The sequence below is a fragment of the Stylophora pistillata genome, chromosome 10 (genome assembly GCF_964205215.1).
Source record: "Stylophora pistillata chromosome 10, jaStyPist1.2, whole genome shotgun sequence".
In the NCBI taxonomy this organism is placed as follows: Eukaryota; Metazoa; Cnidaria; class Anthozoa; order Scleractinia; family Pocilloporidae; genus Stylophora; species Stylophora pistillata.
The window spans coordinates 11,695,861-11,722,112 of NC_142528.1; the positions used below are offsets into that span (position 1 = coordinate 11,695,861).

The 26,252-nt window shown below is 37.9% G+C and overlaps 1 protein-coding gene and 2 long non-coding RNA genes across 3 annotated transcripts; 2 read left to right on the forward strand and 1 right to left on the reverse strand.

Moving 5' to 3' along the window:
- The first annotated feature begins 704 nt into the window (after positions 1-704).
- Positions 705-2,256, forward strand: LOC148721806 (uncharacterized). Its single transcript, XR_015992771.1, has 2 exons — positions 705-986; positions 1,700-2,256. It is a non-coding gene; the product is annotated as an uncharacterized LOC148721806 (long non-coding RNA).
- A 1,703-nt stretch (positions 2,257-3,959) lies between these two features.
- Positions 3,960-5,447, reverse strand: LOC148721807 (uncharacterized). Its single transcript, XR_015992839.1, has 2 exons — positions 5,316-5,447; positions 3,960-4,560 (listed from the first exon to the last, which is right to left on the reverse strand). It is a non-coding gene; the product is annotated as an uncharacterized LOC148721807 (long non-coding RNA).
- Positions 5,448-7,219: 1,772 nt separating this feature from the next.
- Positions 7,220-26,208, forward strand: LOC111336082 (3'-5' exoribonuclease HELZ2). The gene is given in 22 exon segments (XM_022942114.2): positions 7,220-7,367; positions 8,927-9,012; positions 10,466-10,502; positions 10,970-11,006; positions 11,420-11,523; positions 11,963-12,010; positions 12,227-12,274; positions 12,485-12,562; positions 13,086-13,140; positions 13,639-13,689; positions 14,153-15,247; positions 15,532-18,119; positions 19,055-19,329; positions 19,766-19,851; positions 20,245-20,388; positions 20,691-20,852; positions 21,740-22,026; positions 22,565-22,894; positions 23,751-23,972; positions 24,345-24,504; positions 25,246-25,413; positions 25,827-26,208. Coding segments are annotated over 21 exon segments (6,120 nt in total). The 5' UTR covers positions 7,220-7,367; positions 8,927-8,971; the 3' UTR covers positions 25,931-26,208.
- The last annotated feature ends 44 nt before the right edge of the window (positions 26,209-26,252 follow it).

Consider the following 26,252-nt stretch of genomic DNA (forward strand, 5'->3'; position numbering starts at 1 on the left):
TTTAAATGTGACTAGATGTTTTTAGCCGGTTCGTCTATGCTACGTGGATGAAATGAATAACCCTGTCAGGAACATGACGTGCCAACCCAAGTAGCAACTCATCTAATGTGAAATTGACACAATAATATAATAAGCAGTTTTTATAATCGTTTTAAAGCATGACGAGCTTTGCTCAAGAAAAAAATTCTCAGCAGGCATCGTAAACTGATGCCGAGGTTTGGGGAAGAAGGCGTTGGGTGGATGTCATCACATTAATTACACCACAATGTAATTATACAGATTAGCGCCCACGAATCCACGAGAGATACGCGATTGCGTGCGAGTTAACGCGGGGTCATCTGTTGGCGATGAAAATCAAAATCATGAAATGAAATGAAGTTTGTTGTGCGCGTAATGGTCATAAAATACTGCGTTTTCTCTGTTTCTGCCTTTTTCCTTAAAACGACATCTTTAATCACGTAGTCTTTCAAAGATCCTTCCTTTTCACAGAAGAGGCAATACCGGCGAGGCGCCGTATTCGAAAAAGCCTCTCTTTCGATTATTTAGGTATGATTCTTTCGCTTGGTTTGCCATAAAACAGTAACAAAAGATATCGCAATTTTCATGTGCCGTACGACCTGAATAACAACCGTATCGAATTTCCAGTATTGCGTCACTTGGTGGATCGATCAGTGTTCACGCTTTGCAATCGTAGTACACGATGTTATTGTTTTGGTACAAAACCTGTGGCGGTCACACGACTTGGCCTCGTATCCTGGTTAAATTCTTACCAATATTATAATATTAAACCTCGACGAGATTTTTCATGTCGAAATGTCGAAAAGTATCATGTTTTCGATTTCGAAACCATTCGAAATGAAGTCATAGAGGCAGTCGGATTTTCGACGTGCGGCTTTCCACCGGCTAACTTAACCACGCAGAGTCTTTGCAGGATTACAAGTGCCACACTTGACCCTTGCAAGCATTGGTATCTACTTTTGAAAGAGGTATGTGACGTTCGTTTGCGTAAATATTTCATATGCGATGTATTTAAGATATTTCCCGACCAAATCCAAAATGTGGCGACGCGGGAACTTCAGCCGGCCAAATCATCGTTCGGAGTAGTGGGGTTAGCCAGGATTCCCGACCTCGTTCACGTTGTGTTCACGTTCGGTCTAATAGCTGGTCTATCTTCTTCGTAATAAAATAATACCCGACGAACTTATTAAATCTGCGGGAGTTATGACTATCGTAAATCTGGTGAACTCCGCCACACTAGACTTTGAGCCCGAAGGCGCGAAAAATTTATCTTTTGGCGCCAAACTCAGTCACGACTCCGAAGAGCTCGCTTCCTAACTTACCGAAAGATCAGCTAGAGTAAATTTCCTTGGAGTAGAACTGAAGAAGCTTCAAACACAGATTTCTCATCTCGAATCAGCATGGAGTCAATTTTACAGACCCCTTTTTTCCACCTCAATGTTCGTACCTTGTCGTGGTGAGGTGGCTTGAGTGCCCCAATGACCAATTGCAATACAATGCCTTTAAAGAATTCAGCTTCAGTTGGTGGGCTGTATTTTCTGCAAGGTAGAGGCCAGACTAACACGAACTTTGTCATTGTAGTTATTGTTATGATTATTATAATTATCATTATTATTAATGATTTTGTTATTGTTATCATTACCTTTATGATTGTGATTGAATCATTTTCAAAATGAAATAGGCTGCTCAATGAGGATGGCATGCTGAGGCAAGTAGATTTTCATTTATTTACCCCCCTCCCCCCAAGTAGAAATTCAAGTGTTTCTGATAGTTTTTCTCTTCAATAGATTGTTAGAATGCAGAAGATTTTCTAAGACACATTGTACAGAGGGCTTGTCTTAAGTAGTTGTTTTCTGATTCAAAACCACCTGCCTAGTTCTGTTTCTCTTGGGTAGTTAGTCCATGGACTGTTGTTATCTGATGGCAGAACTAACAGGTGGATCTGTTTCTCTTGGGTAGTCAGTCCATTATGGGCTGTTGTTATCTGATGGCAGAACCACCAATCTGTTCTGTTTCTCTTGGGTAGTCAGTCTATGGACTGTTGTTATCTGATGGCAGAACCAGTCCCTATTTTTTTCAGCTCTATGCTGTCAGTCTTTTATGGACATTTATTTTTATCTGATGGCAGTTTTAGCTTGCTCTTTTTGTTTTGAAAAATGTGTTGCTTATGCTGTTTGTCACGTATCATCTGTTATTAGTCAGAGGCACTTTGGTCAATCAATGCTATCATTGTCTTCATTATTATTATTGTTAATTCAGCTGCTACTCTTCTCTCTTTCGCACAGGGCCCACTACAGATAGCACTAGCTTAATGAAGTCCCAAAACCTTTCACAATGAGCCAACTCAAGAATTGCAGTCCTCAACAGTTTTTGGGGTTTTCCTGGCTTTTCTTGAGATTATTTTGTCTCAGTTTCAATTACTTGGATACTCATTCAGCTAGACTAACAATAACACCATTTTGTTCATACATAAACATTGAAATAATCATAATAGTAATATAAATGATAATAATAATGATTTGTTATTGTTACTGTTATCATTATCATTATCTTTATGATTGTGATCATCATTTTCAAATTGAAATAGGCTGCTCAGTGAGGATGGCATGCTCAGGCAAGTAGATTTTCATTTAATTTCTCCCCCCTCCCCCCAAATGAAAATTCAAGTGTTTTTGATAGTTTGTCTCTTCAATAGATTGTTAGAATGCAGAAGATTTTCTAAGACACTTTGTACAGAGGTCTTAAATAGTTGTTTTCTGATTCAAAACCACCTGCCTGGTTCTGTTTCTCTTGGGTAGTTAGTCCATGGACTGTTGTTATCTGATGGCAGAACTAACAGGTGGATCTGTTTCTCTTGGGTAGTCAGTCCATTATGGGCTGTTGTTATCTGATGGCAGAACCACCAATCTGTTCTGTTTCTCTTGGGTGGTCAGTCTATGGACTGTTGTTATCTGATGGCAGAACCAGTCCCTATTTTTTTCAGCTCTATGCTGTCAGTCTTTTATGGACAGTTATTTTTATCTGATGGCAGTTTTAGCTTGCTCTTTTTGTTTTGAAAAGTGTGTTGCTTATGCTGTTTCTCACGTATCAGCTGTTATTAGTCATAGGGTGACTTTGGTCAATCAGTGCTATCATTGTTCTTAGTATTATTATTATTATTAATTCAGCTGCTACTCATCTCTCTTTGACACAGGGCCCACAACAGACAGCACTAGCTTAGTGAAGTCCCAAAACCTTTCACAATGAGCCAACTCAAGAATTGCAGTCCTGAACAGTTTTTGGGGTTTTTCTGTCTTTTCTTAATTTGTTTTTGCCCCAGTTTCAATCACTTGGATACTCATTCAGCTAGACTAACAATAACACATTTTGTTCATAGATAAACATTGAAATAATCATAATAGTAATATAAATGATAATAATAATGATTAGATTAATGGAAATAATCATAGGAATTATAACCATCAGGATAATGAACATTATTTCTCTAACTATTGTAAATATTTTTATCATTGTTATTATTATTATTATCATTATTATTGTCATCATTGTTATTATTATTATTATTATTATTATCATTATTATCATTATTATTGTTATCAATGTTATTATGATTTCCATCATGAATTATTAGAGATGCTTGGGAAAAAATGATCTATAGTTCCCTCCAACTCATTATTCTTTCAGTTAAGTGAATTAAGACTTGTGAACAGTTACTGCTTTATTCTGTCATTCCGGATGACCATAGAAATGGTGAAAGTCCACAGATATTATCCCTCTAAGAGTTTCTCCAGGTGTTTTTTTTCCTCTGAATTTGGTTACAACAGAATGAAGGGCATCAGAGTATAGTGCGCCCAGCTAGACATGAATTGCATTAATATTACAGGGTCATTTTGCTGTATTCAGGGTTTAATCTTAGCCTTCTACAGACAAGTTTGTTCCTCTAAATGCAAAACACATTTTATCGTTTTTTAAAACAAACTTACAAAAACTGCAAAGAAACAGCTACTAAATTTATGGAAACATGACGAACAAGTCAACTAGACTGTGTACTACACATCATTGAAATCAAAGTATCACTTTAGGAACATAAAATCGCAAGGTCAGTTTCCCATTTCTAGTGCCTGAGAAAAGATCAGGCCACCAGATTACTTCAAACTCTCTGGTTGCTTGTCCCTCTCAATTTCCAACAACCATTTTAGTTTACTGGGTGAGAATCGTGCTTGATTTCTTGCCCCATGCTCTTTCCTTGGCCGCCTGTAAAGCTTGTTGAGAGTTTAACAGCTACTACTTGCAGCTACCTCCATATTCCCCCGATAGCTTTTCTTCAACTGTAATGGAACAGAACTTTGATGACTCAGACCAGAAATAACATCATTCACTCTACCATCCCTGTAATAAAAATCTTTGGATTTTTCTCTCCATACAGGGGGCCGCAAATGCATTTTTTCCCTCGCACGTTTATAAAAGCATTCGGCATGCCTGCCAACAAAGCTTGGATGTATGTTTCAGGAACTTAGTATCTTTCAACTCGACACCATTTGCCTGAAACCAAAATAATAATTACGAAAGTTAAGAGATTATTTACTTCTGGAGTGAAATGTACTAAATGATTTGCCCTTTCAAACATAAACCTGAGTTATCAGGTTTTGTCAATCACAAAATTACACGCCGGGTTATTAGTATTCCTTGGGGACCTTCCTATATTATCATAAATATCTAAGACAAGCAGGTCTTTTAGCTAGGTAATCTATGTTAAAAATCGCGCTGTACAGCACTTAGAATTATTTTCCTCACTCATTTTTTTCACACTGCAACTTCGCGTACTACGCAATTATTACTACGCAGTCATATCTGGTGTCCAATTGGGAGAAGAGCTTGTTATTATTTTTGTTTTAGAGGTGAATTGCGATTTCTTGTATGTCCCCTATTTCGTCGAAGAAAAGCTCGAACAAATACTGAAATTAATGAGTAAGTCACTATGAACAACTAGTGCAAAGTGACAGCACTATCGAGCCAAACTGAGAACTGTTCTTTAATGATTTTTAGCATGTACCACCAATTCTTACTATTTTTAATTTCTGCGTTTTAATAGACTTTGACATGTTCTTGAGAAGATAATAAATCGGTTAGCGCTGTTGTTCCCTTCTAAATTATTTTGGTGGAAGCGCCTCATAAGACACTGGTTTAACTAAAACCATGTTGGGCGACGTTGCATTTTGACTGCACAACCCGCAATTAAATTTAATTTTAACAGCTATTCGAGTGTGTGAAGAACGGAAAAGAGCAAAATTACATACCATCGGCCTTTCGATGCACGGACGAATTAAAACTTTTTGCAATTCCACTTATCCATTGCTTGTAACTAATAGACCTTGTCCTTACTCTTGCGGGAGGCCGTACGATCTGTTGTCCATTGTAGAACTTTGCAAACTTCGCGCACTCTGCCTGGAGCGCAACAATGTGATCTTTCGATTCTCTATCTCACTAGCGCAGTTGTTGTGTTGAACATGGACGAATAATACGTCGCAGCGTGTCTTGTAGATAGCTAGAGCTGCCATGTTTAGGATAAGCGCTGAATATGGACGAGCTTTAAAGCCGCCACTGAAAAAGCACAATCGACCGTTTTTCATTGTAAGGATCAGGTCTTTCACACAGCTGTCAGAATTAAAGAGAGGAAGAACGTCGATCTCGCTCACCTAAGTAGCGAAGTACACCACGAGCGGCGACGATGATCAAACACCTCGAAGATCACCGCGGTGTCCCTCTACTCTTTGGTATCATAACCAAGAGCGAGCCGTTTCGACTTGTCATTAAGTTTTACGGTTTATAAAACAAAGGCCCCGCTCTACACAAAGCCTTAAAGAATGAAACACTAGAAAAGCTTACTTAGCTTGGAATTATAAAAATTTCCTTTCTTAAAAATCGAAGATTTTCACGGTTTCCGTAACTTCGTATTTTTCCAAATTTTCTATTTTGCATGTTATGCTGTTTTGCATTTTCTTCAACGTATAATTTAGTTCAGCGTCGATCATTTATCATCCTTAGAAGAAAATATTCTGATCTTTACGTTTAACTATAAAATTGCTTTGGCTTACATTGTGCGCCTAAAAGGAGCGTTAAAGTAAACATGAGTTGATTCCACGCGAGGGTTTTACCTGGAAAAATGCCTGCACACGAGTGACACTGACATTACCGCGTGTCCCTTTCTGGAAAACATTCGTGTTATGACAAGAAAGGTCAGCTTAAGGGTTTTGGGTTACCCAAACTATGCAATTTTGACGCCGAAAAGTGCCAAAAAGTAATTACAGAAACTTCATCCGCAACACCTTGAACGTGCTGTGGGCGCGAACTGAGATCTTCTCTTACAGTTAATAATTGCCAGGCGGAACTCAGATCCGGCTTAGCCTAATTTGCATAAATTTTTTTGGTGGGCAAAGCTCGTCATGCCATCGTCCAATTATTTTTTAGGGAACTTATGAAATTGCATTACTGAGTTCAGATTCAGCAGCGAAAGTGGTTTCATTTCTTTTATTCTCATAGACGAGTTGATTTCTCAGTAACACAATAAATAATTAACTCCGTTTTCTCTTTCTTTGTGCCCGAATTTGTTTGGTAATCGTTGACCTTTAATGAAATACTACACGGCACGGAATTCTATCTCACAATCACTAGAACCATCATAAACAAATCATCCTTTTGACCTCCTCTTTTTCTTACTAATTTTTTTCCAGGTGAGTTCTATTTCTATCACAAAAGAATAGCTGACCAAGAGTGTGACCTCAGGACGTTTCAATTTTATTTTTGTCGAAATTTTTTCGATAGCGGTACGCCGTGAATATCGAATTTCACCGGTACGTGGTTTTTCTGAGAAACTTCGATTAATTAATGGTGGGCGTGATTGTGGCGTGTTTCCGAGAATCGGCTGGTTCGTTATTTTACATGCCAACGAAAGTTAGAGCATAGTTTCCTGTTTACAGCTAGTCCAACACGTTTTATTCTTTCCCGCGTTTTAAATCTCATTGGTCCGTGTCTGCCTAATGACATTTATGACATTTACTAATTTATGACATTTATGACATTTACCTAATGACATTTACTAGTGCGTACTTACTCAATCAGCGGTTTAACAAAGCAAATCATATTCACCGTGAGATCACTTCCGCTTTTCCTTGAATTCAATTTTTGTGACGTATGTTTATAAGAAGATGCTGAGTGAGGGGGAACACTTCTCATGCCCTTGTGGCATTTCGTGAATCAGCAAGCAAGACAGGGTTTTTTTCAGTTTTCATTGCTACTACATCGCATTTTTCCTTCATTTTACAGCATTTGGTAGTATCAACGAGTTCCAGGTGAGTTTAGACGAACGGATATGGTTGACGTTTCGAAAGGAAAATTCTTATTTGGAAGATCCGAAGGCAGGGAAATAAAGAGCGTAGAGGAATAAGAAATTTAATTAAGTATGAAGTAGGACATTTTAATATTTAAGCAAATCAACTTCAGACGCTCTGGTTTGTTATCGAAGTGCTCTATCACTAACCCTCCATTGCGTAGAAAATGTATTTCGAGGCAGAAATCGACTGAAACAAACCAAGAAATCGACTAGATTGTGACCGTAATCGACGTGGCATAATTTGTAATTTCTGGCTCTCGAGGCCTTTGCATGAAAATGATTTCTGGCCCTGGAACTCAAATATGAATAGATGAAAATTTGTGCTTATTGACCAATAACTACATCAGCAGTTTTTTTTATCATGCTTTTCAGAGAGCACAAGAAGATATGCCTTCACAATTATGCTTTTAAAAAATGCCTGTGTCTGTGCTAGTGTGTTCGATTAATAATGAAATCAGCGACCAAATATGATAAAGCAAAACGCCTTACTTTTTATCGGTTTACCGGCTAACAAATCACGTAGGATGTTGGAAGAACGCGAGAAAAGTTTAAAAAGCACGAGCTCCGCAGGCATCCCGGCCAGTCACGCAGGATGTTGGGAGAACATGATTAGCCGTTAAACCTGTAGAAATTGTGGTTTACTGTGGTTTATTTGGTCGCACCACGATTAAAGCGGCAAAAATCTAGGCAATAGGAAGACAATAACATCGAGTCACGGTGTGCACTGATTCAAACGTACACCATCCAGCTATTTTTTTTACCTGCGGTGCTCTATTTTCCTTCCACCAAAATTCTTTCTGTTGCCTTAGCTTGGACTAAAGCTTTCATGGAGTCCACGTTAAAATTTTGCAGAAAGAGCTTAAAACGCTTGAACTTGGCGTAAGTTATGAAATGAAAGCTGAAATCAAGGGCAGCAAACGGAATTGCTATAAATCTTGAGGCACATTCACTTTGCAAGTGTTTTTTTTTTGTCCTCATGTAAAAAAGATTTTCGGTCAATATCTAAATGAAATAAACGTGCCAACTTTTCCTTCCCGGCGAGCAGTTTGTGGAATCCTAGTCCAGAATTCCTGAAGTTCTTTTACTTTAACCGCGAAATTAAAGGCTTAAAACGGAGCAACCGGTTAGTTAAACTGCGTTTTAACTGGAAAATTTAATGTTACGGAGAAGCAAAGTCTTTGTCGTTGTTTTTACTGTTCAAAACCAAGGCCTTTAACAAATTTAATTGTGAGAATTCGTGCCTTGTAGCGCCATTTCACAGGACGGGAAAATGTTTCATTTTTTTATGGGCATACAGGCAAAAATACATTCGGCACTTGATCAATCTAAGTTATGTCATAAACTGAGCACAATTTCGTCCGCGTAGAGGAAATATGGTATCATAATTTGGCCATATCCTCCTTTTTTTAAATCAGAGTAAAAACTAAGAAGAACGATCACTTTAGCAATCCAAACAGAACTCAACTCATAACGAACGAGTCTCTTGATTCAAATGCATCGTTTTACCGTGCTGATTAGAGAGGAACTTGCAAGACGTTTGGGTTGTGTCCTTGAGGTGCTGCTATGGACCGTGGTAAGAAACACAAACACAAGGAGAAGGAGGGGTAAGTTCAATAATCCATTTTTTGTACGTCAGTCTAATCGATTTTTGTTTCTTCGTTCAGTTCCTACGTTCTTTCCTTAGTATTTTCTTCGTTCTTTCCGACTTCCATCCTTACCCACACTTTCATCCATTAATTCAGCCTGAAATTTACTGAAATTTACTTAAGTTATATCCTCCGGAGTTTTGAAGCTACTACTAAGGCTAGGTGTGACCACAGTAAGTGGCTTTTATCAAATTTGCAATAAATCGCTTAGTTAGTTGCTTTAATTACACACTTATCGCAATGAGTAGGGAAAATAGCTCCCGATGTTGTGGTCTGCCTTGATTCTGAAATTGGAGGCATTTGCAAAAATATTTTCTTAAAAAATTGTAAACTGCTCAGTGCAGTCTGGCCAAAGTCCTTCGCCATGAAATGACCGATCTCTGCATTAGCCTGAAGATTTCTCTGCATCTAGAACCTAGGAGCATCCTGAGGGATCTTTCCATTGATCTTGTAACCCTTGTACTGTCTTTTCATCTCCCATCGAAGCGGTCCATACTTGAGTGTTTTGTCTTCATCTTCCTTGCCACGATTCTTAACTCACCTCAATAATACAAAATGTGACTTTCACCGCTCGCTACATCCCTGACTGCAACAGGATTTAAAATGCGAATTGATAACGCTTTGGTCGATAGCAAGAAGACAGATTACTGATAGTTAGGTGGGTCAAGGATTCCCAGATGTTTATGAACATTGGAATTTTAATTAAAATTCTTAAACGAGGAGGTCGCATGAGTTTCATCACTATGGATGGCGTGACCCCTATTCAAAATCATTCTTTTTTGTTGTATCAAGAAATCGATTTAAAACCATAGAATCTGACGGAAAATCTTGTTTTATTTGGTTTCTATGCATACTATTACCGGCACAACTCTGCCGGTAGTAGTATGCATAGAAATTAAATGATTAAATCCTTAAAAGCTTTTTTTAAGACAATAAGAATTTCTTAATCTCTCCACCGTCTTCTAGTAAAGCACTTATAGGATAATTTCTCAATTCTAATTGAGATTATTTGTACTTTCACGGATAGAAACTTTTGTACACTTAAGATACTTAGTCGTTATAATATGCAGCATTTAGGAAGAACAAATTAAAGTGTAATTCGGTGTAATATTTTGCCAAGTCAGAGTTGATTTCCATCTATATCCATTCATCCATTCATCTATCCAATCATTCATCCATCATTTTAGTCATTCACTCCTTCATTTATTTATCTATTTTTCCATTCATCCATTCACTCTTTTATACATTTTTTTCATTCATTTATTCATTCAGTCAGTCAAACAGTCATTAAGGCTGTTTGTACAGCGAGTCCCTAGTCAGTTAGTATCTGTCTGTTTGCCTATCACTTTATGTTTCCTTTCTGATTAATAATGTATTGATTTATTCGATTATTTCTTCATTGTTGCACAAGGAACCAATATGACGAGGGACAAGTTGAAGTGGTGACAGTAAGACTGAGCTTCTTGTCTGTTTTGACCTTCACTTAAGCAACGGTTCCGGAGAGCCCTCGCTATAACCTCTACTTCATATGAGTTTAAGTGCATAAGGGAAAAGCTTTGCAAACTGCGGTCGTTTCTCAGATTGATATACATGATATGTCACTCACAGCTAGCTATGAGATACTCATCCTTTCGTAACAAATATTTTAAAGAAAGGCCAATATATCGGATAATTATCAAGTTCATTTCATTTAAAATCATGAAAAATGAATTTATAGAACACACACTTGACCACATCTGGATAAAGAAGCATCTGCAGATATAGATGTAAATTAGAGTGAATATGTTCTACCCCATACAACTGAGTTACTACTCCTAGCGACCACGAATTAAATTTTCAAACGTTTTTGTTTGTTCCTGCGTTAGCTTTGTTTACGTATTTATTCATTTTTTGCTTCTTTTTATTCGTCGACAAGAACGATAACTTCGAAACAAAGCGAAACTGCTGTAAAGGTATGCCTCTATATTATTATGTCATAAATGTGTTACTTCAGATGCTATCGAACTACAGTCCTACGCTCTATCATTCATATTTTATAATTACACCAATCTCGATGAAGATCCTGACATGTTGTCTATCAAGATCAAGATCATATTGTAATGAAAAGAAAACCGTCTAGGAAGTGGCAGTATCATAAGCGTAAACATGAAGGGTTCAACGTCACAATTTATGTTTTGGCATTGCTCATCTGTTTAGAGTAAAATATGAATCAGAATTCTACCAAACGTACGACAGAATTTATTTAAGAAGCTTCACAAACAGACATAAATGAAGTGTCAAAAAAAGCTTGGAGCTACGTTTTTTAATTCAAAATTAGTCCATCCCTTATTCCACTTGGTTATATCACGCACTTCTGTTATGACAGTTTTAGAAGACAAACACATAGATGATGATACAAGTGGCGCTATGCATACCATAATTAAGAAACAGAGTGAAAGAAATAATGGCAGAAACAAGACGTCAGCAGCCGTGAGTAGCTACACAATAAAACCCTTGGAAAAATACAAGCTCTCAGTTCTCAAATGTCCTTTTATTTTTTGCATGTACTGAATTGATAATGAAATTTTCCTCTGTAAAGAGGCTCAATAGCTGACTTGAAGAGCGTCAGCCCCTCGTCAGAGCGAAGGGCTTACCGAATCCTTTTTTTCGTCGTGTTGAAACATCTATTGTGTAATCAGAAACAAACGGCCAAGTTAGAACGATACCAAAACTAGCTGCAATATTTGATAGCGTGCATCGCGCTAATAAATAATGTTCCGCAGATTATTGATTGTGAATCGCAAAATCCCATGAATACAACCCTTCCTCAAGAAAGAAAATAAGTCTCTAGATTTAAGTTTTTGATCCTGCAAATGGTCGAATAATGATCAGTTGTGACATCTCACTTTAAATAATACTTTCCTTTCAGAATATAGACGCTTCAGCACCTGAACCGGATATTTCTGTAAAGAAATCGGTACGTTTCATGCACCTCTATATACAATTCCGAGAGCTCAGTCATTGTATCGAGTTCGTAGTTTTGTCTCTCTCGATCAAAAATTGAAACTGCCAAAATCTACGAGGAAAATAACCAGTGTTCTTAGACGTAGCTTGAGAAGAGCCTCAACCATCAAATGTGGTCTCAAGTTCATTGAGGATGACTAAAAATATGTCATATTTCTTTGTAACACAGGTCAATAAAAATAAGCAGAAGCGAAATGAAGAATACCGGAAAAAGAAAGTAAGGAGTTCTTCGCTAGATCTGCACCACAATCGTTGTTCTTATGGAACGTAAGACCCCCGTGTGCATTATGTACTCCACTTAAAAATGTACCAAAAGTTTTTTTTCTCAAACATTTACAGTACTGAAAGTAAGATACGTAATTAATGATAATGGTTGACAGGGTTAATACTAGATTTATTAATTAATGAGTTCAAACTTTTTCCATAGGAACTGAACAAAATGGTTGAAGAATACAGAATTAAAACCGAGAAAGATCGAGAAAGTAAAGAACAGAAGCAAGAGGAGGTTAGTTTCCTTTAAAGATATGCTGTTTGAGCTGTAAAGACATTTTTCCGTGATTAAGACACTCGGTATGTTGGGAGAACAATCGAAAAGCTTATAAATCATGAGTTGAATGTGAGTGATTTTCGAGTGTTCTCCCAACATCCCAAGTGGCTTTATCACGTTATAGAGCCGGGAAATAATGGGTTCTATTTCTTGCATGACATAAATACATCAATGTAGTGATTGTGATTATGACATTGACCTCATTGGTTAGTCAGTCCTCTTATAGCCTCTATAGCCTAATTTAGCATCCGCTAGGAAACTGAATTGGCTTCTTATCCTATTTTCATTTATGTTATAATATCGGATATACTACTATGGAAACACAGTAACCATCGTTATAGCTTATAATTGGTAGTTGTATGGTTGTCAGATGCGCTTTATTGCATTTTGTTTACTCCTTGTCCTGAACTTGTCTTCATGCAAAGTGCGTGGGGACAAAGGCACAATTTTCTTTTAATTAATGAGTTTTTTTTTATTGCAGTCAAACAAGAAGCTATTTGGAGAGCGGGCAATTCCTAATTATGATGTCGAACCAGGTATTAACACTTTCCAAAACTCAAGCATATTTTTGGTTCAGAAACATGTACCATGCGTTTCTTTGGTTAACTGTGAACACGATTTAAACAGGATCAGATGCGTTTGGAGTGGTCTAAGCAACTGCCTTAGCTATCAAGCCTAAATCCGAGCGAAACGTTGTCAGTTACTCTGTTGCCTTTCAAGACCGATATATTACTTTTGATTTTCAGTTATCTATTTTATTAAATCTTTTTCGAGTTGTAATCCTAGCGCTATCGTGTGGCTGTATTACAAAACCTCACGTTGGTCGACTCGATAGATAATTGGGGCAGAGAGCTGCATCCCTTCCCGTTACAATAAACTCGATTTATGTTTAATTCTAATTTCATTTCAATTTTCTCTGCCTAGCATAGTAACTCAAGCTGTGCGATATCTCACATGTAATGATAATGTTATGACATAATCTTTGCAATGCTGATTTTAAATCGTTAAATTTTTCTGCTGTATTCGCGCCACAGATGCGACAAGCCCCAAAAGGGAGATTAGCGATAAACAGGCTGAAACACGAGGTATGCCCAGTCTCGTTCGTCAACGTTTTCCCCGTAAATTGGTCTGCCATAGGTTATGCCATAAACTCCATCGTAGTTGATGATGATCACAGTCCTGTGGTGAATGTAGATAATAATATATAAATGACTGAAACTATTAAGTATTCAACATAAGTGAGAAAACTTAAACCATTCGGAAAACTCAAGATATATTACAAATTAAGATCCTTTCAAAAACTGTTCAACTGAAGCAACAACCAACTATCAAGGATTGCAGAGAGTCCTTGTCTTATTAAAATTAAATTTTGTTTTTTGGTTTTTTGCTTTTTAAATATAGTCATTACAACGCATCAAATTTCAGCGATGACTTTGTCAGTATCAGACTTGTAAAAATTGGACATGTATTGTCGCGAGCTGCATGTCTTCAGCAGCCTCAGAGGATGTGCCACAAAGCTGAATATGTTTATTTACTCAACCTCCACAGTGAATGTTGCGTCAGGTGCAATACCAAAACAACGGACATTGATCGAAACATCCAGAAGAACAAAAGATATGAATGGTAAAATTGAGTGGGAGAAAGACTCTAGCATTTTAAAGGAGGGGCCATTAGTCCAGGGCAAGGAGCGAAACGTCAATCATCTAAAAGATGACACTAAACACATTCCTCAAGAGCTAAATATCGCATATGCTGGTGAGGAAGAAAGAAGCCGAAAAGTGTCACAAACTACAGAAAAGAGCCGCAAAGAAAAAACAGTGAAGGATCGATTGGATGATCCAGCCAAAGGAAACGGAGCAGGAAATGAAATAGATGACATGAAAAATAAATTGTATTCAGAGGAATTTTGGCCAGAAGAAGGAGAAAAGAAAGAAGAGAAAATTCTACCTTGTGAAAATGTTTCGCATGGTGGTTTCTTTGAGAGCTAAGACGCATGTTCGTTGCATCGCGATAACCAGGGTACGGATGAGTCCGGGGAAGAAGAAGACAACGTCGATCAAGGCACCTTGGAACTATTAGAAGAGTTTTGTAGGGAGCGTTTTGAAAGTAAAGATAAGGATTTATTTCACAAGGGAATCCAGGAATTCTTGCAGTGGAATAAAGTAAGAAAACGTCATCGATGTTCACAAAGAGGAGCATGTAACTCACTCCGGGAAGCTTCATCAGTAAGCCGAAGTAAATCCCACGTCGAAGAACCTTCGAATAAAAGTCGGAAAGGGAAAGGGAAATGCGTCAACAGCCGTCAGAAAGTTCGCCCCTTTAAAGATCTTGGATTTCAAATAACGCAGTCTGATCGACTAAAAAGACTAACACAATCCGACACACAAAAAAAATTTCCTGACTTAGAGCATTTGCGGAGATTGATACGGGAACAACCTTTCATGTATTATAGAGCCACACTCCAACTCGATTCCAAGGCAGGTCACCTGTCATTTGCCGTTGTATCAGATACGATTACCCCAGACATCAAAATTGATCGAAGAGTCAAAGGAGCGTTCGACATGGATGAAGTTGTCGTTAAACTGCTAAATAAGCAGCCTCTTCCAAGTGGTGATCTTCCCAGAACGCGAGGAAAGTTTGCCGGTAAGTCGCTCAGTGTTTCAAGGTGTTTGCGTCGGATATTGTAGCATGTTGCTAAAAGATTATGTACACAAGATGTACGTGGGGTCGAGCCCTAAGCTAAAGAAAAACTGCAGTGTTATGGGTGCGGATTGTCTACACTCAAATAAATGTTTGCCGCTCTAAGGATCCTTTTAAAAGGAGAGCTTGTAAACTTGTCAGAAACCTATTAAGAGTTTGTTTCTCACTAGAAAGTTCAATTTACTGATACCATTTGCTGCTCTTTATATCTTGGACCTTGACTGTAGGTGTGATGCACCCCATCATCGGCCATAAAGAACGACAGTTTGTGTGTATGATCGATTCTGAGAAACCAGACGTAATGATTCCAATCAATAAGTCCGTGCCGAAAATTTTGGCACGAAGTTCAGCAACGTTTGAAGAAAGATCCATTACCACAAAAACGCAAGGTAAACAAAGAACAAGTGAAGATGGAGAGGAGTGCATGTTTCTTGTTCAATTTAAACAATGGACAGCTGGCCGTAATTATCCTCTGGGCACAATCATCCGAAGACTACCACAGCGGTATACCTTGGAGGATAGCATAAAAATTCAGTTTGCAGAACATTGCATTAGAGAGTTGTTCAACGTAAAGTGTGAAGAACAAGTGTAAAGAGAGTTTCCACCATCTTGGTCAATCCCAGCTGACGAAGAGCGGAGACGTTTGAAAATTGATGGAGCGTTCACGATTGATCGTGAGAATTCCAAAGATTTAGATGATGCACTCTCCATTGAAAAGCTTCCAGACTCAGGATTATATCGTGTAGGAGTTCACATCGCTGACGTAAGTTACTTTGTGCAGCCTGAAACTCCTTTGGATGAAGAGGCTTTACTTCGTTGCTCCTCCTACTACCCTGGGCATGGCTTTGAAAACGTTCCGATGCTAACACGCGAGCTGAGTGAAAACCATTGCAGCCTGCTTCCTGACAGACGCCGTTTGTGTTTGTCAATTTTTCTTGACATGTCAGATGATGGAAGACTCGTGGGAAACGCTAAAATACAAGAAACAATCGTCAGGTCCAACTGTCAGCTCACCTACGCTAAAGCCCAACAAATTATTAATAGTCAAGATTTCTCATTTGAGAACCTACCAAAGGATACAGCCAGTAAGATCCGCCAGCTTAGTAACCTTGCACAAAAAATGAGAAAGTGGAGACTTCGAGAAGCTGCCTATGATCATTGGTCAAGCAAAGACGAGCTAGGTAATTATGAAGCACAAGAGCTTGTGGAGGAAATGATGATTGCTGCCAATGAGGAAATAGCAAAATTCCTCCATTCACAACTTGAAAAGAGAGCACCCTTGCGGACCCAGCTTCCACCAAAAAAGCACAGATTGAGTAGCTGGCTCGAACAATTCGGGAAATTTATAAAGTTTTGTTTGTTTCCTCACGCCGTTTATTCCAATGAAGAACTTCAAGAAATGACAAAGGACGTCGACATTTCAGGATTTCCAAAATTCAGAGTGAAAAAGTCCGTCTGGTTTGAGTTATGTAGTGCTGCAGAATCACTAGACAAAGTCAAGCTTCGCCAGTTGGTTTTCAATGAGAAGCATCACTCTCAGTTGGCCATCGCAAAATCACAATTTGAGCGTATTCAACAAAGGGCTCAATACGTCTGCGAGGAAGATCTAGGTGAAGCAGAGGGGAAACTTGGCCACTTCTCTCGGAGAATGGATCGCTATACCCACTTCACGTCACCTATTCGACGATACATTGACATAGTGGCACACAGACTCGTCTTGAATTTGATACCTGGGGACCATCGCACAAAAGAACCCACGATCGTTCGAGTCGCTGAGATGTGTCGTCGTTCCACGTTTGCTCATGCCAATTCCATAAACTTCACCAAGGCGTGTAATGAAGCCTACTTGGCAGCGACGCTAAGAGAAAAAAGCCACGAGACAACAGCAGTCGTTTCCATGGTCGACGATGTGAAAATAGGTTTAGAAATTATAGAGCAAGAATACGACCAGGTCACCAAAAGACAGAGGGTAATTAATCTGAGCAGCTTAAAACCATTTAGTGCTAAGCGAGGTGATTTCGAGGAAATTGTACTGACCTGGAAGCTGAGACTATATATCGCTCCAGAAGGAAACACCGTGGAGGAACTTGATTGTGAAATAGGAAAGGTTTCCATCCTTTTATCTGACGAATTACCAGAACGTGAAGTCTATTACATGCCAGGAGAAAGGTGGCAAAAACTTTTAAAAGCACTTCAAGAAGAAAACTACGAGCTCGTTACCTCGCTAATTAAACGGATGGAGTGTGATCGGCGAAGTCGTCCTCCCTGGCTTACCAGACACCGAGAACAGAAAAGCCTTCAAAATGGCGGAAAGCTTAGATCAAACATGGAGCATAGTCACGAGAAACAGCTTTCTCTCAAGACATATGATACCATAAAGATTCAAATGACTGCACATATGACACACGGGGTTTTCCACCCAGAAATTCAACTCTTTAAGATTACTCCAAGCGTTCATATTTGTGTCGAGCACCGCAAATATCCAAGGGAATGTTTTACTACCGCGTCATGCTTTAAAGTCTCTGGCAAGTAGGCGACTTTAGACGATTACATAGTGGCCTGGGAGCCTGTTCTTGATTTGGAAGCTGCGACAGTAGCCGTGGACGAGGACGATGAGTTAACCATACACAATTTAGATATCTGGTGGAGGATGGATAGCAGTGGAAAACAGGAAGGAAATTTCAGCCTTCAACGCAAATATTACAAAACCCGCCAAATCAAATTTTATGAGGGAGACTTTGTTTGTGTTCGGGTAAAGGAGGAGATGTACATGGGGAGGTCAAACTTGGGAACAAGCGAGAGGAAGAAATCAGAGGTAAATACGTAGCTATTCAACTTCAGTAATAAAATAATACCATGTAGCTTACACAAATACTTAATTTGTTCAGTTCTAAGCTTCAATGGGACATCCAGTTTAGTTCTTCTTTCGGATTAAGCTATCAGCCTGTATCTTAAACGGATGTAACCTTATGTGGAAAATGAAAGGGAGAAGAATGCGAGAATCTTTTTCTCGAACTCCAGCGCCATGGCGTTTCCGAACGGTTTCTTTCATAATTGCTTAATCGGAATTGCCAATGTGTATGTTTTGGCACATTTTGACCACTGTGATAATGAATATCGTTGTCGATTAGAGTACATACTAGGCTAAACGCCAAGTTAGTCTTGATTAAATCTGATCGTTCACATTGGTTTTTATCCTGTCAGGATTTTACCATACGGAGCGTTTCCACGGAAATGCTCGAAATGGCGGCTATTTTTCGGTTCCAGATAGCCTGAAAATTCAAAATTTACCACTAAAACAAGCGAAAAGAAACCTAAGAATAATCTCATTTTTTTGCAAAGAAATTCCCAAACGAGTCACCAAACGACTGATTGCATCATTGAAGACGCAGGGGTACGTGGTCATTCACTAAGCGAATTTTATCTTGTATTGGAAATCTCTGAAACTGGCATGGGCTAAAGCCAAGATGTTATGGATCACTTCATCAACACACAGAAAAGTTGTAACACGAGGAAGAAGACGGCTAATGATATGAAAACTCTTCTCCGCTAAGTAGAAGCAAATGTAATCAAAAGCCAAAAAAGTTGAAAGCTTACCTGTGCTCCGACTTGACCTTCATTAGTCCAACTTTTTACGAAACGCACGGCAAAGTAAACAAGCCGTAAGGTGGCCAAGTGATTGAAAAAATATATTATGAAATATATATGCTATATTCGAATCTAACGGTGATTTTCTCTATCTCTATAAAGATGGATTCAGATCTTGAAAGTGAAGTACAAGTCACCATGACGCAGTTAGAAGCCAACCGATCCTTGGCGAGTAACTCGAGTTACGGGCCTAGGTCGCAGTCATCAAGTATATGGTTAGGACACGGTATTGTTGGGGAAGTGAAATTCGCTCAAGATTCGGAAATTGGGTCAGTGAAGATAACTCTTTGTCAGTCAGCATCGGAATTTCCCAAAGAGCTGTTGAAAGGAGGCAGTTTGAGTACGTTAACTGTTATTCATCGACCTCCTCTCCACAGGTAATAAAATAGGCGTTGTTTATCGGATAACGCTCGTATTTATGATCATGATCTCAATAATTATCTATTATTACACGATTCGGGTGGCCACGTTCGCTAATGATCACGAAAGTACTGATTTTTTCAAACAGCTTTTCTTGCAGATCCTCATGATCATTTATGGTTATTTGGAAAGAACAGTGTCATTCAGAAATTTGGCGACAGCCTGGAACTTGAATAGCTAGGCTCATTACAATCGTCAACAAATGCCTTAAAATCATATCTAGTAAAAAAAAGTAAATCTCCCACATCGAAGACGTGTGACTTGTCGGGCATAATTATCTGAAGAGCATTGGCAGATTTAAACATTCATGAAGTCAATACTTGCTACTTCATTAATTTTTAGTTTGGTTCATTGCCGCTCGACTAACGACTTTCTTTTCCTCCTTTTTCTTAGACGAATGTCTGCAGTCCTACGGAAAGGGCTGAAAAATGCTCCCGAACGAGTCAAGGCGATTTGCTTGGGGCATGAGCTTAGTCAAGGTTAGAAGTACATAGTTAACCAGGGTTTATAGTCTTAGCCGCTAATTATCAGCATTACCGGAATGTATTATGCTGTGATGTGGAGTGCAACTTGATCGAATAAATTCGCTATAAAGGAAACACCTTTGAAATCCTAATCACCTTTTTATTACATTGTACCGGCCGTCAACTTTTCGGTTAAAAAATTTGACATAATTTTTAATTCGAGAGCACGAACATCTTAAGGAAATGAACTGTTTGAGTCCTCTTCTCTTTCCTCGGTTTGTTTTTTGTAGTTCTTGTTATTGTTTTTGATTTGTTAACTAAATAAAAAAAAAACTCAATAGCATAAGCAAATACAATAGTTATATATTCAGAAAAAAACGTTAAAAATGAATTTGTCTCTTCAATCAGGGGATTTCGAATTGCCGCCTTTCTCTGATCTTTCAATTTCGAGAAAGGATTCCAGATGTCAATTAGAGCCCTTGAATGATTGTCAGAATGAAGCTGTGAAAGTGGCACTTGGGAAACCATTTTCGCTCATCCAGGGCCCTCCAGGTACGTATATGGTATTAGTAAATTTGATTCAGTCTCTCCTTACACGATTAAAAAGAAAGTTAAATCTCTCGGAAGGTGTCACGTCTTCGTCAGTTGGTTGTACATTTTTGTTTCGGTATTTCCTCGTGTACCCGATTCATGTAATTGTGCTTTTTCCATAATACATCGTTAACGCCCAAATTGATTTTGAATTTCAAAAAATATTAAATTTCCAATGAATTGCCATATACTCCTTGGGGTATTTGGCTCTCTTTTTGTCAAAATTAATTCCCCTTCAATCATCTATTTATTTCAAATTCAAGGTACCGGCAAGACAGTGACAGGCGCCCACATAGCCTACTGGTTTGCACATCAAAACAAGATAAATTTTTCACAGTCAGAACAGAAGCTGGTTGAATCAGACGGTTCATCATCACAAGTGATTTACTGCGGTCCCTCTAATAAGTCAGTTGATGTGGTGGCAAGTAAGTAGCGCTAGTACTTTTTTCTCGTTGTAACCCACTGACCAAAACAAAAGATTTTCGTATTGATTACACAAAATTTATCATTATTTTTGTTAAGTCACATAAACATGTAACAAGGAACACAGTTGCAAGTTGGACCAAAGAAACCCTTAAACTTTGCGGAGGATATTCCAAATTTAAGTGGCCAAATACACACACTCGCTTCACTCTCGCCTTAATGAAAGGCGTTTCTGATGTTGACCATAGTGCTCTTGGCTTCGATCTTTCAACACCTACAACGTACGGAAAGTTCTCTCAGTCTGTTCATCCCTGCACGTATCAAACAATTCCCTCCAATCTCTTTAGTTTTCGTTTTCCTTCCTTTTTTTCCTGTTTTTGGTGTTATTTCTTTTTCGCGTGGTTGAGTTTTTTGTTTGTTTGTCTGTTCTTGTTTTGTTTTTGGCATTTGGGCTTTTGTTTGTTTGTTTCTTCTAAAACTGAATAAATTACTTTTAAAACGTAAAAACTCTTTAAGTTTCTATATCACAATCCAATCTCCACAGCATTTTGTTTCATATCGAGGCTGAAACAAAGAAAAATAGAAAAGCATTCAATTAGTGCTGGTCGTCTATTCGCAAAATATTATTTTTTGTTACCGTGCCTGAATACGGAAGTTATCATAGCTCAGTTCTAGTCTAGTCTTCCTCGCCACCAGATTGATCGTAACCCCTTGTTCAAGTAATTGGTCTGTTTGCTCTAAACGTTCGCAAAGGTCCTTGTGGATTAATTCAGCTCATCAGAGGAAGTACTCTTAAAACTATCACTGATATATTTGATATTTCATTTTATTTTATTTCATCGTAGTTATTCATTCATCTATTTATTTGTCATCTTCCCTCCCTATCAAGAAAAATTGCTCCAAATTCCTGAACTCAAAATCATTCGAGTCTATAGTGATTTAAGGGAGCAGGCTGAGTTTCCACTTCCTAACAAACGTAAACCTCTGAGAAGTTCCAGCGACGATGATGAAACTCAAGAATTAGATGAAAAACTGAAAGAAGTGGCGCTACACCACGTCATCCGTGCGGATACGTGTCCGTTCGCTCATGAACTTAAAGAATATGAACGAAAATTTAAACAAGATAAGAAGAAAGGTGTAAGGACCGAAGATGCGCACGTAGACAGTTACCGTGATGTAAGTAATATTGTTGACAAAAAGAAATCGAGCAAAGTCAGTCGCTTATAGTAATGCATCATTTTTGTGTATATCATTTTCTGGCCATGAATAGTAAATAGGAGAGTCCTAAAATGAATAATTAAAAATATTTAGAAGTTTCTCTTTCTTTTATAATAGTTTTCTTATTATTAGTATTATAGCTATCATCTATTTTGACTTCGTAATGTTTTTACAATATTATCACTGTTTTTTTTTTTTCTGGATTATTTCATAATCACACTTTTGCCCTTCTGTACCGCCGCCACTGTATAATATTCAAGAGCTTACGTATCTGTGTTGGGTACTTTTACCTGGTGATCCCATAAAACATTTGTAAAATTTGAATGAGTCAAATTGTACAATGATCATTTGAAATTGACATGACAACTTTTAAACATGTTTTTTCAAACTTAAAAATGTTGTTTTTTCTTAGTTGTTTTGTTTGTTTTTCTTATAAGGATTATGTATCTACAATCACTCTCACGACTTTGTTTATTTTATCGCTTTTACCCCACAGCTTATTGAACAGGCAGAGAAATGGGCATTTCAGTCGAATGGTGTGCAGATTATCTTGTGCACATGTGCAGTTGCCGCCAAGTCTAGTATAATAAAATCATGTGAAGAAAATATCAAGCAGTGTATTGTGGATGAATGTGGCATGTGCTTGGAACTTGAATCACTCTTGCCAATCGCGTTCTTGGCACCGCAGCAAGTGGTATTAATTGGCGATCACAAACAGTTACAGCCCATCATTCATGACAAAAAGGCACAGAATCTGGGCCTCAACGTTTCAATGTTTGAAAGACTCTCTGGAAAAGCCAAGATGCTCCGGCTTCAGTACAGAATGGTAAATTTAGTAATCTATGTTTTCGATTATGAATCAGTTACATGGTTACTTATTTTAGATGTACCTTCTACCTACAAAGATCATAATTCAGTTTACCGATTTCCATCCAGGAAGGTCACTCCAATTTCATCCGTTACTAAGCACATATCAAATCTGCACGAGAGAATTCTTAAGAGGCTGTCTCTCTTATTTCCACCTGGTCAATTTCGTGTCAAAAATAATTTTGTCTGAAACTCTGTCAGCACAAAGACTTTACTTAGGAAAAAACTAATTCAGATTTGGTTTGATTCGAAATAATTTTCCGTTTGCATAGGGGGCCATAATTGTTTCCCAGTCCGTAGGGGCTGTGGCAACGTCTTGGAAATTGAAAAATAGCCATTTTTTTTACATTGTGAAATATTTGATTAGCATAGTTAAGAGCCGAAATTTATATCAGTTTGCTTAAAAACTTTGCTAGTTTACCAAGAAAGTTATAATCTTTCTCTCAATATATTTAAAGAGACGAACTCTAGAATATTTTGACCACTATAAATTTCAGGAGGGTCAATGAGAGATTTACATGTAGTCATGCAATCTTTGTTTCTAAAAAATTTTGCCTTCTAAGGCAAGAGTTAATTAATTTTAACTATTATGATCATAACTGTCATCACCATTATTTTTATTATTACTGTTGATGCTATTACAGTTCACTTACTTGTATTTGGGAAGTTCATTTCATTCTCTACAGGTACCTTAAAAAGAAATTATAGAATGACAAGCTTTAAGAGTTTCAATGTCACATAAAAGGCAGTGACTGTCCAAATTGAAATATCATGATGGCTATTTTATATTTACGACTTTGTGTTATGTCTTAAAGCACGAAGAAATTTGCAAATTTCCTTCCGAGCACTTCTATAACAATCAGCTGGAAACGGATGCATCTGTAAAGAATCAGGGTACCCATTTACAATCCTTTTGGCCTGTTGAGAACGTACCTATGGCATTTTGTCATGTTATGGGGGAAGAAGAGGTTACCCCTATTAAGACAGCACTTAGCAATGAGCAATCCAAAGCGAATGTCAAAGAAGTCAAAAAAGCGGTAAGTCTGATGTAGTCATTGCTGACAGAGAGAACAAGTCAATGCACAGTTTTAAAGCACGAGAGATATTTCTTGGGGAAATATTAAATGACTCTTAACTCAAGCACAAAGCAGTAAAGTTGTTTTATTACTTTGTTAGACACAAAACATGGGATAGCCGCCGAGAAATATGAAAAGTAGCCATCCATGTGTTTAAAAAGTATTAGTGTTATACTTATGATGTTACGTAAAAGGAACTTGATATGTACTTAGCGTTAGACCTATATCTGTAAATCACATTGCTGTTCTAAAGCTTGTGTTGCTCAACCAAGACGGAACTGTGACCTTGCGAAACGTAAATCTTATAGTAGTCAATGGCGCCTTTTCTGACAGGTGAATGTGGCGAAACGCCTTATCAAGGATTGCACGGTGCCCTCGTTAGAAATCGTTATCCTGTCACCTTACAGAGAACAGCAAGAGAGAATAAGAAAAGAGCTGGCCAAAACCCCACAGTGCAAAGATATCTTAGTTACAACTATTGCAAAGAGTCAGGGTAAAGCAACTTTTGATTCGTCTACCATCGTCGGTTAGCATAATACTGTCTGTTTCATGTGACCTAAATGTTAAAAAAGTCATCACTCAGAAAAAAGTTGATTCGAGAGCCCCTTCATGGGATCTCGGGGCATGCACACCTCCCCTCCCCTTCCCTCTTTCCCTCCCGCCTTAAGGCTGTACGTCGAGGCTCTGAAATTCTATCTTAAGCATTCTTTGGAAGTACATGTAAAGCAACATGGATGTTGTTTGGCGTGGTAAACACGCGCCAAGTGGTGATTGCAAAAGTGCCCAACCAGCAAGAAATGTAAACCATGTTTTTTCGGAATGCTAAAATGTCTATTAAAGTGTCTTTTCTAGTAATTTTTTTTGCAGAAGTGACTTTTTTAATTTTTTGTTCGGTTAAGTGTTCACGACTTACACTCATTACTAAACGAAAAGAAGGCGGCTAAGAAATCAAGGAATTTTTATTAGACGGCGGCCGACACATAATGAAAATTTTGTATTCTGTCGTGCTTCTCGACGATTTTGAATTATCTAGCCTATAAAGAAAAAACAACGATCTATTCACTAACGCCCCTTTATGTGGTTTTTTTTTTTATCTACTTATCTATTACCTAATAGTTGGTTTTTTTTTTTAGGACCAATACGTTTAATTTAATAGACGCCTAAATGATAGAGAAGTGAAATAGTAGTGTTTCGCATACATGAAAGATGTATCTCAAATTTGATTCCCTCTCAGGAAGTGAATGGGATTACGTCATCTTATCTCTGGTCCGTTCACTGAGTGGGGATGAACACTGCCCAGAGGGATCATCACATTGGGTTCGTGAACATTTGGGATTTTTAGAAGACGACCACCTGATGAATGTAGGGCTAACAAGAGCGCGTAAAGGGCTTTGTATCATTGGTAAGAAAGTAAAACTATTATTACATTATTTACTTTATCTATTTCCATGACATATTCGCGTTGATATTTTATCATGAATATGCATTTATTTAATCACCTACCGGTAATCTTTCATTACATTTAGTTCATTATGTGAACTACTTATAAGAATGGGAAAAATGGAGCAGATAACAGGAATTGATCAAAGGAATAATAGATCGAATTTAGCATCTTTCACCATAAATAAGGAGAATCGTGTGGTAGATTTGCAATTTTTCCAAATTTTGTGGATCCTCTCCTCCCAGCTCAATCTTTGCTTATGTAAACTGACATCAAACAGCAATTGCTCATTAGCTGATGTCAAAAAGGATAAAACAGGTCTGCTTTCTGAGTTGATTTTCACGTCAGCTTTCTTTCTTTTTTGTTACTCTCAGGTAACAAGAACCTACTATCATACAATTCAATGTGGAAGAACTTGATCGAATCCTTCGAAAAAAGACATTGTGTAGTCAATGAGACTGACTGGCCGAAGAAATAAACATATTACCCAACGCAAAACTTGTAAATAATTAGACTGTCAAACAAACCCTAAAATAGGCTCCAAAGCAATGATTTTAGTCCAAGTACTATAGCACATGTAATAGATAAAACAGCTCCTCTTCCGAAGTCTAGACAACCTCAACCAAAAGAATATCTTACCTCAACTTAACGCTAGACAGAAAAAAATCGAGGGACCAGGAATATATTAATTCCCCTCGATGGGATTATGGCAAGCCAATTGTAGCAATATTCAATAAATGGATATTTAAATTCAAAGAGTCAAGTTTAGTTCAATTCAACGCGTAAATTTATGTGTAGCA